Raw genomic sequence first — 17,943 nt, forward strand, 5'->3', positions numbered from 1 at the left:
GGGGTGTACTCACTTTTGTGAGATAATGTATATATATATATATATATATATATATATATATATATATATATATTTATTCATATAGATATATTAACCATCAGATATATATCAGATGCCCCTTCTTCAGACCTTCTTCAGGATGGGGTCTGTTGACCTCGAAACGTCACCATGTTTTATTAAACTAAAAAGATTGTTTTCACCTGAATCCAGCAAGTGCAGTCCTTATTGAGCTTATTTGGATAATGTATGTTTGGAAAAAATATGCACAGCCAAAGCAAAAGAAAAAAAGACAGCTGTACAATATTGATAAGGACTGTGTTTTAAAGGGACATTAAACACACAATAAATGTAGGAAATTATAGATAAGCTCCCAGAAAAGGCCTTTATGTGTGTAAAAAACCTGTTTTTGAAATAGAAACTAGGCAGTCACCCAAAACTGACAGATACAATAGCCTATTCACACCTCTTAAGGTTACAGTAAAGAGGGTTTTATAGTGCTCCCCATAAAAGTCTATAAAAAGGGGAAAAAGCGGGGCTGCACTATCTAACCTCCAGATGTTAGCGAGTCTTTTGCTATAGCACAAACTTTTTACTTTCAACTTACTCTCAACTTGCAATATGAGAGCAAAATTAGGAGTGCTATTTATTGTTTTTGTTGTGTTTTGCTCCCTTTGTAAACTAGGCCAAATTGTCTAATGTCCTTTTAATGCAGTTTTTCACTTACCTAATGACATTACATCATGATGTGTAAAATAACCAAATTAATATCAGTATCAGTAATTTTATCATTCTAAGTACCCAAGCACTTTATTACAATGCTAACTTAAAATGTGGATGTCCATATTAAAGTTGTGTTCAGGTTTCAAACTTTAACTATGTTGGTACACTTTCTCTAAGCCAACCAAGATTTGTGTATTGTCATTCGGCCTCTGATTTGTGCTTTTTTTTTTTCTTAGCGCAAGCTTTGGACTCATACAGTGTAAATTTTTCTGTCTGATATTCACTATTGTGTATTTGTACCTTGTGTGACTACCGTATTGGTCTTCTATCAATACGGGGGCCTAGCTTAGAAAATATATATATATATTTTTTTTCAATAAAAAACCTGACACTGCCTGCACTGATATCATGTGAGTATGACATGATGCTTCACTAGTGTCCCTGACTACAGGGGTTAGTGTTTCTGTTTTACCCATTGGTGTGTATGTATGTGACTGTGTGTGTATTTATGCATGTTTGTGTGTGTGTGTGTGTGTATGTGTGTATGTATGTGACTGTGTATGTATTTATGCATGTATGTGTGTGTATGTTTGTGGAACCAGCAAATTACAGACCTTGTTACTACAGCATGGGGGGTCGGGGGGTAAACAGTGTCACTATACAGTACCACTATATACAGTACGGGGGGCTGGACCATCTCACAGACTGCTGTGGCAGATTACAGACTGTGTCACTAACTCACTATATACAGTACTGGTGGGTTAAACAGTGTCACTATATACAGTAATAGGGGGTCAGACCATCTCACAGACTGTGGGCACAGGGTACCTCCTTTTGCAGACATGTAATCTGATTCACATTTTTTTCCTATGTTAAATGGTAAAAAAAAAAAAGATATGTATCAAATTCACATTTTTTGGGGGTGGGGGGCCCTTCTTAGATTCTTGTACCTGGGCCCTCTGGTTTCTAGTTACGCCTCTGGAGAGTGGCTTATCTTATTTGCTTGTGTCTTCTGATTTAGAGGATGGTTCACAGCTTGGATGCAAATGAACAGGGAAGACCCCTGAAACAAACATGCAAGCCCCAAAAGCAAAATGCAAAAAACAAAATATAGATAGATAGAAAAGAAATCTGTCTCTAAAGGTCACATGGATGTTTAAATCAGAGCTGGATTTTGGCCCACAAACACAAACTGATATGTACACTAATAGGTCTGATGATAAGGTCTAAAAGGCAGTGTGCTTTACACCACTACAGACAACGCTTGGCATTGCACAACTTTATGAGGCCTGTGGACAGCTGCTCAGCCATTTCCTGAAGCTCCTGATGCACAGTTCTGTGGTGATTGATGAATGGATCATAGGCAACTTTTACGTGCTACTCACTCCAGTCCCTCTCTGTGAGTTTGCACAGCTGGGCTGTTGTAGCTCCTAGATTCCTCAACTTCACAATAATAGCAATTACAAATGACCAGGGGCATGTCTAGTAGGGCAGACATTTCACAAACTGATTTATGGCAAAGGGGACATCCTATGAAAAGGTGAAATGTAAAGTTAATGAGCTCTTCAGTACAACTCACTGCAGATGTTTGTCTTTGGAGATTTCATGTGCTGGATTTTGAACCTAGTTTCATTTAAACTCTATAGTTCTGTGAGACCCATCAGCCGGCGTAGGAATTGATGATCTAAAGCTCTCTGTTCTAGTGAGATTATGTAAAACATATCCTTAAAACATGACCTGATCTGTGGTTAGGGCAAATACTGCAATAGAATGACACTAACTGCATTTTCATGAACTTTATTCTAGAATTAGACCTTATTGATACAGTTATCTCCCTCCCTCAGTGTGTGGACATATTGTGTAATTTTATCGCACAGGAAAGATTAACTATTATTAAATAAGGCCTTTGTTAAAGGTAATGTAATTTCAAAACAACTGAAATCTGAAAGAATACATGCCAAAATTCACTGTAACCACATAGCAGAGCTCCCAGATATTCCTTTATTTTCCTTGATTGTCTCAAATGTGAAGCTTGACCCAAAGCTCCCTCTATCATTATCCCCAACCTTTGCAAAACCAAGGAATCCAAACTCTGCACACTGGCTCCTATGACTCTGCCATCAAACCAACAGCAATGACACCAGACTCAACCATCTCCATCAATAGACCCCCTTTGCCATTCCTATGGACCCCTCCAATGTTGCCCCAAGATCAATCAGACTAAATCAGTGACCACTCTGTGCAACCAATCACCACACCTCTAAACCACCCTTGAAAGCCCTTGACTTCACTTTTCTTTTTTTGGACTTGACTGTCCCTTTAATATTGGGGTGTGTGAAAGAGGGATAGAGGGATTGAGGGATAGAGCAAACCAGGCATAACCCGTGCCAGATAAAAATGGAACATAAATGAGGGGGCGGAGCCTGGCTGTGCAGGAGAATGGCCGTGTGTGCGTAGTGCTCCTGAGCTGAAGGTTAGCCAAATGCCTCCAAAGCCCATAACGTACCCCTAAACAGATTTGCAAGTGAGCCTAAGAACCAAGGGGAATGCAGGACATTCATAATAGTCCCAAAAACAACATATTTTGATACCCAGAAGGTGCCTTTAACAATCTTGGCACAGGGCCCTGAACAGAGACGCACCGGGAACTGAGAGGACAGATCGTGCGGAGATACAACCCTCATAAGTGTCAGCTATCAGGTCGGGCTGTGACACAGAAACGCGGCTCGAAACGGCTTTTAGACCGGCACCGGACTTGCACGTGATCATTGCAGCCGCGTACACAGAGAGGAGCGGAGGTTTCACTGACCGGAACCTTTACCCGCCCTACTTGGCCCGACATCCAACAGACCTTCAAGCGGTTAGTGCTACTAGCCCTCCGGAGCCACTGGTCAGGACTCCCGGTGCAACTGAACTGAATACCTATAAAGCCGGTAAGCGGAGGTGGAGGCAAGCGGATGCCAAATCAAAGCCTCTGGGGGATACTATTTGACAATAAAAAAAAAAAAAAAAAAAAAAAAAAAATTTCTGGGGCACTCGGCAAAACACAGGAACCATTTGGGAGGCACTTAAATCAACACACAGGCCTCATTAACGCACCTAAACTACTCGGCCCTTTTGCAGTGTGTTTGTGGGAGGAGGCCGTGACTGAGGCCTAGGGACCTGCGACGCAGCTTTCATTTTGTGCTGCTAGTCACAAAGGGCGCATCCCAGGCTGTATCCCAATTATAAGACTGTGCTACACGGCTCAGAGTGCCCAGTGTTCATAAGAGGGAAAGAGACTTGTGAATCCCTTTTCACTCCACAAATTGATAACTTACAGAGGACAATTCCTGTCATCTCCACCCCCATTCCAGGGTGATTACCCAGGCCCTACATTTGTGCATCTGGTCCCTCTCTTTTGTGGTGATTGTCTCCCCTAAAAAAGTACCGCAATGGCCCAGAAAAAGCAAGGGGGTGCTGAAAAAGGTGCAAAGACCAGGAACATGAACTACTACATTAAGCCTGCAGAGGCATTGCTGAGTGAGGACAGCCAGACACAAGTCCACTCCAGGGAAGAGGATTCTACATATGTGCCCCCTGACCTCTCACAATTTGTTACTAAAGAGGACCTCAAATCCCTTTCCTCAAAAGAAGACATCAAAGGTATTGCTGCAGACATTAAGAACTTATTCAGCGAATTGAAGAAAGACCTCTCTGAGCTCTCGCAGAGAGTAGTAGTGGTGGAGGACTCACAAAACTCATTACAGCAGCAACTAAAAGAGACCAATTCCCAAACACAACAAAACGCCAATCTTATTCAGAGTCTATTAGAAAGAGTGGAGGACTTGGATAATCGCAGTAGGCGGAATAACCTACGAGTGAGAGGGATTCCGGAAGCTATCAACCCTACCGCCTTGCATGGTTATCTACAGGACCTCTTCAGAACAGTGAAAGGTACCCCACTAGCAGCCGAGGTCATCATAGAAAGGGCACACAGGGCGTTGCGCCCTAAACCATCGCCGAAGGCTCCCCCAAGGGATGTAATCCTCAGAATGCTGAACTATAAGGATAAAGAGGAGATTCTTCGGTGTAGCAGGAACAAGCAACCGGTTCAGCACGCAGGGATCACCTTACAAATCTTCTCAGATCTATGCCCCGCCACTCTACAGAAGCGCAGGGAACTCCGCTTCTTGACATCTGCCCTGCAGGAACATAAGATTCCCTACAGATGGGGATTCCCCACTTGTTTGGTGGCTACTAACGGCGATAGATCAGCAGTTTTCCGCTCCTTTGAGGACCTGGACAGGTTCTGCGCCACACTGAGCATAGTGGTGCCACAACCGATCACCATGGACAACCCACCACTGGATCCAACAGGAGCCTCCTGTTCATCCTGACGGGAGAGGTAAGAAAACACACCTGCCTTCTCTAATATATATGTCATGGCCAGGAACTCAACTTGAGATATTGAGACTTTTTTCTTGGACTGAATTATATCTTATAAGAAGTTAATATGCTAATGTCTCGAATACTGAACTGATCTCACTACCCTGCCAGTAACCATATCTATTTGTTAAACTACTATCCCCTGAGATTAGCTCAGGATCATCTGTTATTGTTATATTTCATGTTTCTATGTCTTCTGCAGGGTTACTGTGTATATGATTTATGTGCATTGGGGACAGATGGCCCGTTTTCTTTTGTTTTCTTTTTTGCGGCTGTCTGTCCTTGGCGTACATACTACCCCCCTGGTCCTGAGATATTTGTTCAATCCGCTGTTTCTCAGTTTTCCTGTTAAATGTGCTTAAATGTATGAAACCACACGTTCCTGCGGGTACTTCCTGTTTGTTCTAATGGGACAGGTAAGAAAACATGCTAGTTTTTTCTGTTCTATGTACCTGGGTCAGGGACTTTCCCTGAGATAATGAGACTTTCCCTGGACTGGTCTGTATCTTATAAGTGTTTGGCACGCTAGTGTCTCATATATTAAACTGATCTTGTCACCCAGCCGGAAACTCTATCTACTTGTCAAACTAATAACTCTTGAGATTAGCTTGGGATCATATGTTATTGATATATTTCATGTTCAAACGTTTCCTGCAGAGTTGTTGTACATATGGTCTATGTGCACTGGGGATGGATGGCGCGATATTATTTCGACGGTCGTCCAACCTTGGCGTACATATTACCCCCTTGGTTCTAAAATGTTAAAATGTTAAATATTGGTTCATTTTGCAAATCCTCAGCTAAACTGCTAAATGTATTTCAATGTCTGAAGTCATGTATATGAAGGATGAGTCAATTTGAAATAATTTCTGTACGTTTCACTACATGTCAATAGGCTAACCGCCGGCATATTCCCCTTAGAAAAGCCTATACAGAGGCTAGCTGGTCTTACTGAGACCCGGTTTTGCAGTCACAGCTGCTATAGTAGATCTTATCTAATACTTTTCTTATTTAGCAACTATCCCCACTGGGGTCAGAGTCTGGAATATCAGTAAAATCACTCCTAGAAGCTAAATACATTTCTTCCCCTGATCTGATTTGTGTCCCCTCCTTTTCCCAACTTTCCCTTTCCCCTGCCCCTCTTCTTTGTTCCCTTTTTTTTTTTTTTTTTTTTTTTTTTTTCTCTTGATGGACACCGGGCGCCAGAACTCACGGGTTCACCCTCTGAGATTTCTGACGATAAACGTGAAGGGCTTGAATAGCCCGGGCAAACGCTCAACAGTCATGAGGGAGTTACACAAAATGAATGGGGATGTGATTTTTATACAGGAGTCCCACTTTGCTAGGCAGAGGGAGCCGAAATGGCATAGTCATAGATACCCGACAGCTCTTTTCTCCTCTGGCCCCCGCAAACAAAATGGAGTTGGTATCCTGATTCGTCAAGGATTACCATTTCAAATACAAGAGACCCATCGGGATAGGGAAGGTCGGTTCCTCATGTTGGTGGGCTCACTCCATGGCGCTCAAGTGACAATGGTCAATGTGTATGCCCCGAATGTCGCTCAGCATGTTTTTCTTAAAACTATCTCGGGTAGACTGCTTGATCATGCCAAGGGGGTTATCATTATGGGAGGGGATTTTAATGTACCTCTTATCCCTAAACAAGACACATCTAATGGTATCTCAAGCGTGCCACATCATGTAATTAAACACATAAATGCTACACTTAGACACCATTTACTGCATGATGTTTGGCGCACTCTACATCCGACTGATAAAAAATTTACATTCTACTCTAGCCCGCACAAGAAGTACTCACGCATTGATTATTTCTTTGTAGACTCGCAAGGCATTGAATATATACAGAGTAGTGAGATTGCCCCAATCACATGGTCAGATCATGCCCCGGTTGCATTTCAGATGATGTGGCCTGACACACCACCTACCTCATTTACCTGGAGGTTAGACGACGCTCTTTTGAATGCACCTGACATTGTCGCGGATATCTCAACCCAAATGTTAGAATACTTTGAACTAAACATGACGGACGAACTGCCCCTTACGACAATTTGGGAGGCTCATAAGAGTGTTATCAGGGGTCATCTCATTAAACATAAAGCACGACTGAAGAAAGAGAGGAGAGACAAATACGACCGTTTGCTTTCGGAAATTAAGTCATTAGAGGACTTGCACAGAAAGGACCCCTTAAATGGAGTTAGGGAGACTGAACTGACTCAGGCCAGAAAAGATTTTAACCAGCTCCTCCAGGAGGAAAACCATAAAATTGCAATCTGGTTAAATCAGAAGTACTATGAGGGTGGAGACAAAGCCGGGAAACTCTTAGCGAGAACACTTAAGAGATCCCAGCTTAAGGCATATGTCTATTCCATGAGAGATCACATGGACAAGGTCCATAGGGATAGCCCTGGCATAGCGGAAACTTTCCGGCATTATTATAGCGGTCTTTATAACTTAACGCCCACGGAGACTGCTTGTGAAGCTGCAGGTTCTTCCTGGGATCTTATGGCTCAAAAATATCTCAAAGACACGAAACTGAAAGAGCTGAACTCAGAGGCAGCTGATCTCCTTGACTCCTCTCTGACCAGAGGGGAGATAGAGGATGCTCTAAAAAGCCTTCCAAGTGGGAGGTGCCCTGGCCCGGACGGGCTAGGCTCGAAATATTATAAGACCTTTCTGCCCATCCTATTACCACACTTGCAATCCATGTTCAACTCTTTATCTGAAGGGAGGGCTTTGCCTACCTCTATGCTAGCGGCATATATAACGGTGATCCCGAAGACGGGTAAACCACCCGATAGACCGCAAAGCTACAGACCGATCTCTTTGCTAAACGCCGATGTCAAGATTTTGGCAAAGGTGCTGGCAAATAGAGTTAATAAGTTTCTTCCTGGTCTGATTGCCTTGGATCAGGTGGGGTTTGTCCCTGGTCGAGAGGCCAGGGATAACACCCTTAAGATTATACAGCTGATTTCACACTCGGCCAAAGGAGGGCTGCCGCTCGCCCTGTTGTCGACCGATGCAGAAAAAGCTTTCGACAGGGTGAGCTGGCAGTTCCTTAAGAATACCCTGAAGAGGGTGGGCTTTGGTGAGCGGTTCGTGGAGATGGTTTTCTGCCTTTACTCTGGGCCTACTGCACGGGTTAGGGTCAATGGTCTTTTGTCTGAGCCATTTGCCATTACCAATGGGACCAGACAGGGGTGCCCTCTGTCTCCCCTGCTGTTCGCCATCTCGGTTGAAGCACTGGCGTGCAATATCCGTGACAACTGCGGAATAACGGGTTATATGATAGGAGGGCGGGAATATAAAATAAGTATGTATGCGGATGACTTGCTTTTCACCCTGAATAACTTGAGGACATCTGTCCCCGCCCTCCTGCAGGAATTCGCTAGATACGGAAATGTCTCTGGCTTCCTGCTTAATGCCACCAAGTCAGAGGTACTAGGGATCAACTTGGAACAATCTGACAAGGACTGGTTAAGGGATTATAGCCCATTTCAGATAAAAGATAGATATCTTAAGTACCTGGGAGTTTATCTTGCTGTCTCCAACCAGGACATATTTGAGTCAAATTATGCAGCACTCCGACGTGAGGTTGCGGCCGACCTTTCTGCGTGGAAACATAAAAACATCTCATGGCTGGGACGGATTGGGGTGGTGAAGATGAACGTCCTCCCTAGACTGCTTTATCTACTCCAGACATTGCCCATTCCGCTCCCACATGCCTTCCTCCCACAGTTCCAAAATCTAATCGAGGAATACATCTGGCAGGGGACTAGACCGAGGGTTAGTAGGCGGACGATGTACAAGACAAGAGGGGAGGGTGGTTTGGCCCTTCCAGACATAATACTTTACAGAAAAGCAGTAATTTTACAGAGAGTGGTCGAGTGGTGTCAGGGAAACCCACAAAAAGATTGGATTTCCACAGATAGAGAGATCCTCCAGGTTAGTGACCTGACACCATTACTGTGGACAAATAGCAAACACAGGCCCTCACAAATAATGGGGTTTCCCCTCTTGGAGGAGCTCTTTTTGACTTGGGATGCCACACTGCGGACTGACTCTCATGTTTCCACCCCAATCTCACCACTGACGCCTATCTTTGGCAATCCTGATTTGCCCTTACAATCTCGGGCGCCCTTGGAGGGGAATCCCCCCTTTGTTAATAAGGCGGCCAGCTTTGTCCATATGGGACGACTGAAAACGAAAGATGAAATCTTGTCAGACTACCCGGATCTCTCTTTGACTTGGTTTACCTACTTGCAAATAGGACACTTTATCAACACTCACAAACACAAGTTGCAACTGATGAGAGACCCCTCCCCCTTTGAATCTCTATGTACTCAAGGTATTGCGGTAGGACACTTGGTCTCCCGCGTCTATACTTTACTTCTACAGCCTAGAGACAGCCCCCTTCCAAACTACACAAGAGCTTGGCATCGGGAGCTGGACTCTGAGCTCTCTAGAGAGGCATGGCTGCGGATTTTCCGTGCCGTAAAGACATTGTCAGTCTCTGCTCGTGTGCAAGAATCGCACTATAAATTCCTAAGCCGGTGGTATCTCACACCGTCTAGACTCAGAGCAATCTACCCGAGAGCTTCAGAGAAGTGCTGGAGGGGGTGCGGTGGCACTGGTACGATCTTGCATATCTGGTGGGACTGTCCGCTCCTGCTGGACTTCTGGTCCTCTGTCTGGCGGGAGATGCAGAAACTACTTGACCTTGAAATTCCAAAAATCCCAGAAATTTTGCTATTTCATTTCCCTGACAAAATAGAAAATAAGCTTAAAAGGAGCCTCCTGATGCTGATGTTATCGGGGGCTAAGAACCTGATACCTCAACGATGGAAGTCCCCCCAGATACCTACCCTTGCGGACTGGAGACAAAATGTGCAAAATACACTCCTCTTGGAGAAATATCATTATGTGAAGACCGCGACAATGGATGCATACACGGAAATGTTGCTGCTATGGGAGGGCCCCGGAACAGAGAGATGAGTGAGAGTTCTGGAACTTGGGTTGGGAGGTGATCCTTGGGTGATGGATGTCCTGTGCCCTAATTTTTTTTTTTTTTTTTTTTTTTTTCTCTCTCATCCTCTCCTTACCCTTCCTGATATCTCTTTCCCCTTCACCTTCTCTTTACCCCTCCTAGTTTCTTCCCCTTCTTTCCTTTTCCCCTGCTTCTCATACAGCCACTGACCTGCCCCCGGTTCCCTCTAGTCCCCCCTGACTGTGTATATACTAGGGGGATTGGAGTACTTAGACTAGTGAGCTGTGCTGTGACCCGGGTAACACCTCGCATATCTGTATATCTTTCTTCTTTTAGACCTGAATTGTTTGTGTTTATATTTGTTACTTAAGCATCGTGTCTTTACCTTAAAAAGACATGTCATTAGTTGCTAGAAAATTCTTGAAAATGTATGTAAAGAGCTAATCATTTACCGACATCTGGTTTGACACCTCGCTAGTAGCAGACTGATGTTTTCTTCTATTTTACATAATGAGACCCATGTAATAGGGGTCTCTTAGACTGTTACATATTATTAACATCAGAATTTTTCTTTTATTTTACTTTCTTAATGGTGTAAAATGGTGTCTGTCATTGCAAATGTATCAATTGTATTATGAAAGTTTATTTTTCTCAATAAAGCTCTTTTAAAAATTAAAAAAAAAAAAAAAAAAAATGGAACATAAACATGGTAAAATGTAAATAAAGTAAGAGCTACAGGACCTAATAACATACAAGCAAACAGAATTTTGTTACTTTCCAATACTAAGTATAGGATTTGAATCTACGTTAAAAAATAGCTGAATACAAGCAACATCATTTAAACTGTTTACATTTAATTTGTGTTTTAGCATTTGAGAGCTCTGATATACTAAGGCAAAGCAGTGGAGTCACTGAAGAGATATAGAAAAATATAGCATGCTAGATAAGCTGGAGATACATATTTTTTATTGTTTGAGAACTATTTTTCTTGCTTTTACTAATGATTTGCCCATTCTAGTCATTTGGTTTCATTCTAATCATTTGTGTTTGAAAATCATCAGTTCCACTCTCTCAGTAAATGATTTTATTTAAGTACTATGAACAGTCAAATTGACTTTTACCTTCTTCTCTTCCTGTAATACGATTACTTCGTGATACCGAGGAATGAATGTTTCATATTTCTTCTTGTCTTCCTTCTTGGAGTTGACATTCTCATAATGCACTGCACTTTCCCTTTAGAAAGTTCAAAGAAAGATTTATGAGTCTGCAGCTCTTATTGCACAGACATCTAAACAAGTACTATGAAAGCTCCCCCACCCTTATGTTTACAAAAGGCTAATAAGGGACAAATTGCTTACTAATGGAGGCATGTGCATGCTGTATAAAAGATACAGGGTGCTGTATCTAAATAGTGCTGGTTAATGTTTCAACCAGTAAAGCAATACTAAGAGAATATTTTATAGATAGACATAATATTAACTTCATGGCTGAAGGGTTAACCAACAGTTCGTCTTCTAAAAGGTATTATACATAACAAATGATCAAAAACAAACTTTACAACAATGAGCACAGGTTTGTGATTTTTGTTTATTACGTTTCAGTAACAGGGAACCTAAGATTATGTTAAATGTTATATAGAAGACAGTATATGCATGTTATGGCACCTGCTTTGGATGAGTATATCCTAATGTTTGAATACTGCTAGATAAATACATCTTTCAAACCTTGACAAAATGGACTTGAAAGCAGGTATGAGAAGGAAAAAGCCTGGATAGTCTGGAGGTGAGGTCTGCATCTACCAATAGTATTGTTTTTACTCAGAACCAGGAAGAGGAGACTGGAGTTTCATAGTCATGGTGGTCAGTCAAATGGCATGAGGCAGAAATGAAAACTCCAGGGTGTGGCAGCAAACTTTGGGCTCCATTTAAATATTTTGCGCATTGCAGTCGCTCTTTTCGTGTAGGTGTAATTTAATGTTGTGTTAACTCTTCCATTCAACGTCGAATTTCTTGAAAATCAAATACTTGCTATGGTAACCCAACCTTACACTATAACATTTATGTTTAACGTCTGTGCTCCTTACCTGTGATCACCTCTAAAGAGAAACAAAAACAAAGATACACTTATTTATAATACATATTTTTTTTAACTATAAGCAAATACTATTTTTTATTATAATTGTATTTTCCACTTTATAAATATATGTAATATTTATTGCTGCCCTAGGAATAGGACTAGTTTGAATTTTGTATATATATGCTTGCATATATTTTTAGATATTAATACACACTGATATTTCCATAAGAACATAAGTGCATCTATTCCTATACATGGGACAACAATAAATATTACATATTTCAGTTTTTTTCTACATTGAAACACTTGCATTATTTGCAAGTTTTAACATTTCAATTGGAAATAGGTCTCAAAAAGCTCCTTTTTGCTCTTTTACACCTAGTTGAGCTGAGTTTAATTTTTTTCAATGTATTGACAGCCTCAAACAGTTTTTGCGCTTTCATTGGAAACCTGGTATAAGTAATTGCTTAACATCTTCTAATAATTTCCATGGGACGCTGCCAATATTGAGATATAAGGCACCATCAGAAGCAGTCGATAAACTAAATTGCTCCCGACACCATATTTATTGGTTTGTGACCTTGCACAAACCTAAATAAGACTCAATGGAAACGAGCCCTTTGTGGGATGAGTTGGGCCTTTCTGAGTAGGCTTGTCCATTTAAATTTTTTAGATCAGGACATAAATAGAAGGCAGGACATTGGCATAGAGCATCCAAACTAAGACCATCTTGAGAAAATACTAAACATCTAGGAATTTTGGGTTTGGGTAGTCTGTAAAAGTTGTCTGGACATTTAGGACAAGGCTTCCTGAGACAGGGATGGTCCTATCTTTGCTTTGTAAAACCAGGACACAACTGGCAGAAGGTAGCACAGAGCAAAACTGGGCTTCCACAAAATGCAGGATATTTGGGAACTATGGGATTAAGTAGTTCATGCATGGAATCTGAGCAGTCTGGGTTGGGTTTTAATGATATGACTTAGGCATTCATTGACAAGGTTTGGTTAGTTTTCTTCTATGAAATTTGCGTTGCATCATTCCACACCTCTGTTATATCAGCAGCTTTTCTTTTAACCCCCTCAGTGACAGGAGCTTTAGAAATGTTTTAAACTATGGAGGCCAGGGAGATTTTTATACATTTGTTATGTATCCGTTTTGGATGTTACAGGAACTCCTAACATTTCAGATGACTGCAACTGGGAGAAGACGTGCATAAAGGTACAGTAAAGTCAAAACTTAACACTGCTATATTCCACTCAGACATTAACTGCACAATCTAGTGACTCCTATATGACTGTCCCTAACTGATCACAGAAGAGATGGAAACCTACACCTACGTTACAACATGGTGGCGCCCATTGCATTAAAGGTTGCATAGTGGCCATTGTTTGGACAAGTCTTTACTAACACTAATTTACAATACCTTCAATCCATTTGCTACAGAAAACTGAGCTTACAATTCACAAGTATTTATGACACATATATTTTCTAATGAAGCGCACTCTTCTCTGCAGGAACTGTATCCTTTGTGTGGATCGCAGGAGGCATCTAGATTTCTTCAGACTCAGGATACCTCAGGAAAGATAGATGACCATTATCATGTAAACTGTATAAAACTATTGTAAACCTAGATGCTTTCTTTAAACAACACAAAGGATTTAGAGCCTCCAGAGAAGAGTGTGCATCAGTTGTAATTTCATTTTCAAGGCGGGAGTGGAGATCTCGAGGATTGCTGCACCATTTTGAAAGGAGAGTAATTTCTAATATTTTTAGATTTAAGATGTACTGTAATTTTTCGTTTGTTATTCATTTTCTTTACACCTGTATATACTTTACATATACTGTATATTCAACATGTAAATCTACAGTATGTAACAATAAGGTTGCACTATCTGCTGTAAATAAAAAGGTACACCATATAACTAAATCAAAATTTTTAATATAATTAATATTTAATTTTCATAGCTAAATTTAATTATGTTAAAAATTATGGTGATTCTTTAAATTTACTTAAAGGGACAGTCTATAACTTAGTCATCTTAAAGTCTTACCTTAGATTAAGCTGCAAATATCATCCTTTCTATATCATGCAGCAGGAACGGTAAAACAATTATTTTGAAATAAATATTGTTTCTGGCCAGTTTGAAATGGCTGCCAAGCTTCACCCACTGATGACATCATGATCTGGGCTACATATTGCTTCCAATCAGAAAAGGCTCACTAGTTGAATTCAACAAACTGTCAATGCTATTCAGCAGAGTGCATAGATGCAGCCCAGATCATGATGTCATTGAAGGGTGGAGCTTGGCAGACATTTCAAACTGGCCAGAAACAATATTCATGTTAAAATAACTTTTTTACCATTCCTGCTGCATGATATAGAAAGGGGTGCAGGAGACTATTTGCAGCTTAATCTAAGGAAAGACTTTAAGATGACTAAGGTGTAAACTGTCCCTTTAACTTTTAAAGGGACAGTCAACACCAAAAGTGTTATTGTTTAAAAAGATAGATAACACCTTTACTACCTATTCCCCAAATTTGCACAACCAACATTGTTATATATTAATATTCTTTATAATATGTAAACCTCTACATTTCTGCCTGTTTCTAGGGTAGAGCGAATGTTTTGCAACATTCGAAAAATGAAATGAATTTTAACACATTTGTTCGTTTAAATCAAATTTAAAATGTTTACATAACATTCTAACATTCAATTTTCGAATGTTCGTTTCGAATTTTACGATTACATTCGAAAATATTCTTTTCAAAAAATTTGTATTTATATTTGTAATAGTATTTCTAATGCTTTCTTTAAATGTAATATTCAAATTATGCAATATTCGAATTTGAAAAATTTTAATTTATATGTTTGTAATAGTATTTCTTATGCTTTCTTTAAATGTAATATTCGAATTATGCAATATTCTATATAGAAACATTTGAAATGATATATTTGTATCTATTATGTATCAATTAACTAGATTCCCTCCATACCACATGAACTATTGAACTTCTGAATAGTATTTGTTAAATAGAATGTTAAATTTGAAATTTCGAATGTGGACATTCGATATAATTATAAACATTCGAATTCGAAAGTGACATTCAAAAACTGTAAATAGCATTCGATTATAGAATTTTTAAGAATATTCGTTCTTATCAACATTTGGATTTATAATTCGAATTTCGGTAATGACATTCGTTCTAACATTCAAAATTGGGAAATTTACACATTCGCCCATCCCTACCTGTTTCTCAGCCACTACAGACAGCCTCTTATCACATGCATTTTTATTTGCTTTTCACAACAAGATAAGGCTAGTTCATGTGGGCCATATAGATAACGTGCTCTCTCCCGGGAGTTGTGCACAATACAGCACTAATTGGCTAAAATGCAAGTCAATAGATAATAAATAAATAGCCATGTGATCAGGGGGCTGTCAAAAGAGGCTTAGATACAAGGTAATCACAGAGGTAAAAAGTATATTAATATAATCCGATTGGTTATGCAAAACTGGGGAATGGGTAATAAAGGGATTATCTATCTTTTTAAACAATTCAAATTTTGGAGTTGACTGTACCTTTAATGCAACTTTATTGCATACTATATATATATAGATTAATACACTAATTTCCTAATGAGCATATCTTTTTGAGTCCACTCTCATCTTATTAGGTATTGTGAATATGTGTGTACAGAGCACATTTCAATATATATGATATTGGAATTCAAATATGATAATGATATCAACATCTACCCCTTTGCGAAATGGTATATATCTGTTATATATATCCCCCACATATTCAATTGATGTTCTGAATGTGTCATATGATGGAGTATATTGCACATACTTAAAAAATATATATAAGTTTGGTCCATTTTCCATTATTTTATATAGGACCAATTATGCACAGAATAATATACTTATTCTCTAAAGAGTATATCTCTTGGAGTTGTACATTTATTACATTAGGTATTGTGAATATTTATGTGCAGAGCACACTTCAATATATGATATTGGAAGTCCAATATGACAATGATACTAATATCAACCCTTTTGTAGTATGGTATAAATCTGTATCTGTGCCCTCCATTAGTTCTCAGAAATCCTTTTTTTCTCTTCTATTAGCTAGCTGAATGGATTTTATAAACTCTCACAATATCTTCATTGAAATTTAAAGTGTTTAACATTTTATTTTGATACACTAGTTACCTGTTACTGTTAGCAGGGAAGCATTATATTATATTTCATCAAATGTTTATAAATTGTTTAAGGCAGGAAAGTATATAAGAGGTTAATATTAGCACTGAACTGAACTATTGTGATTGGTAAATGATTAACCTATCAGAGAACGAATGTTCCTTTAAATTACTTACACGTTTGTACAATGTCAGCTACGATTACGGCATAAGGCCGAAACATGTCAGCCTGTTGCTTACGTGTGTTTTCATTTTAGGTGCTTTTGGTACTTCCATGTTATTTTACCACAAGTGGATTATAATAAAGTATTTCAAGATTTTACTTCGCTCTGGAGACTTCTATTATTTCAAGCCTATACATTTCCAGGACTTCCGTGAGTGAAGGGAATAACCCGGTTGTGTTTGAGACGGGCGTTGATTGGCCATTGGATACCATGTGGGCGGACGCGCCCCCAAGCGTCTTGTGGATTGCCTCTGACGGAATGGACGGACAAGCTATCCCGGTGTAATCGAGTCCCTGGAGACACGAAGGTAGCGGTGAGTGGGCGCAGCTAAGGCTGTGGTGGGCACAGGTTGTCCTGCACTGACCCATTCAGATACCGCATATTCTTACATGGACACCGGTTTTGACGGCTAAGGTCTGAGCGAGGCTCTCTGAGTTTCTTTACCAGCCTTTATTGGACTTAATGAAAATAGCAGGGGCCAGAGGTGTCATATTTAGAGTGTTTTGCTTTTATGTTTAGCTGCTGTGTGAACTTTTCACTTCATTGACTATTTATATATATATATATATATATATATATATATATATATATATATATATAAAAGCAAGTTTTTTTTAGGTTTGCTACTATGTCAGTTTTTAGGTGTGAGAAAGATTTGCTTCACTGTTGTAATATGTGGATCTATGTCTAAAAATTCAACACAATTTAAAAAGAGTTTAAACTCAAGATTTAATCCCTTCATACAATTTTAATGGAAGAAAATGTAATGAATATTAATGATTTGCTGTACTTATTCTATAATATGGCAAAACTCCAAAACCTGCAAAATTCTACACATTGGTTGGTTATCTCAGAGCACAAGCTGATTTATATCTGTCCCTAACTGGCCATAACAACTAAGTGTGGAGACAGACTGTGTTACATGACTTCAAAACAATTATTTTGCAATGTAGTACTTTATTATTTATATATGCTAATAATATTCCTTTAAATAACAAGTTTGGTTAATGAAAGTAAAAGTATAAGTTTATTTCTGGAAATATATATGCTATATGGAACATAATAATAATGTTTTAGTATAAGTGCCTTAGTATAGATATATTTGCTTTGTTGACTAGCTGTATATTAAGTACACATATCTATTTGCCCATATTCCTGCAATGGTGAATTATCCTGCTTTTTCATTAGTAAACTGAAGGCCGAAATGAAAATGAAAAACAATAGATGAATAATTAATTCCTAATGAATACAATTAAATATTTATATTACTTAGTGATTCAGTATATGCA

The 17,943-nt window shown here is 39.5% G+C and overlaps 1 protein-coding gene across 1 annotated transcript in view; it reads right to left on the reverse strand.

The window, feature by feature from the left end:
* Window positions 1-17,943, reverse strand: part of STPG2 (sperm tail PG-rich repeat containing 2) — an 829,206-nt gene that overhangs the window by 655,821 nt on the left and 155,442 nt on the right. The window contains exon 6 of the mRNA XM_053700173.1: window positions 11,275-11,386. Within this exon, the coding sequence (XP_053556148.1) occupies window positions 11,275-11,386 (112 nt within the window). The remainder of the gene's footprint in view (window positions 1-11,274; window positions 11,387-17,943) is intronic.

Source organism: Bombina bombina, chromosome 2 (genome assembly GCF_027579735.1).
Source record: "Bombina bombina isolate aBomBom1 chromosome 2, aBomBom1.pri, whole genome shotgun sequence".
Lineage (NCBI taxonomy): Eukaryota > Metazoa > Chordata > Amphibia > Anura > Bombinatoridae > Bombina > Bombina bombina.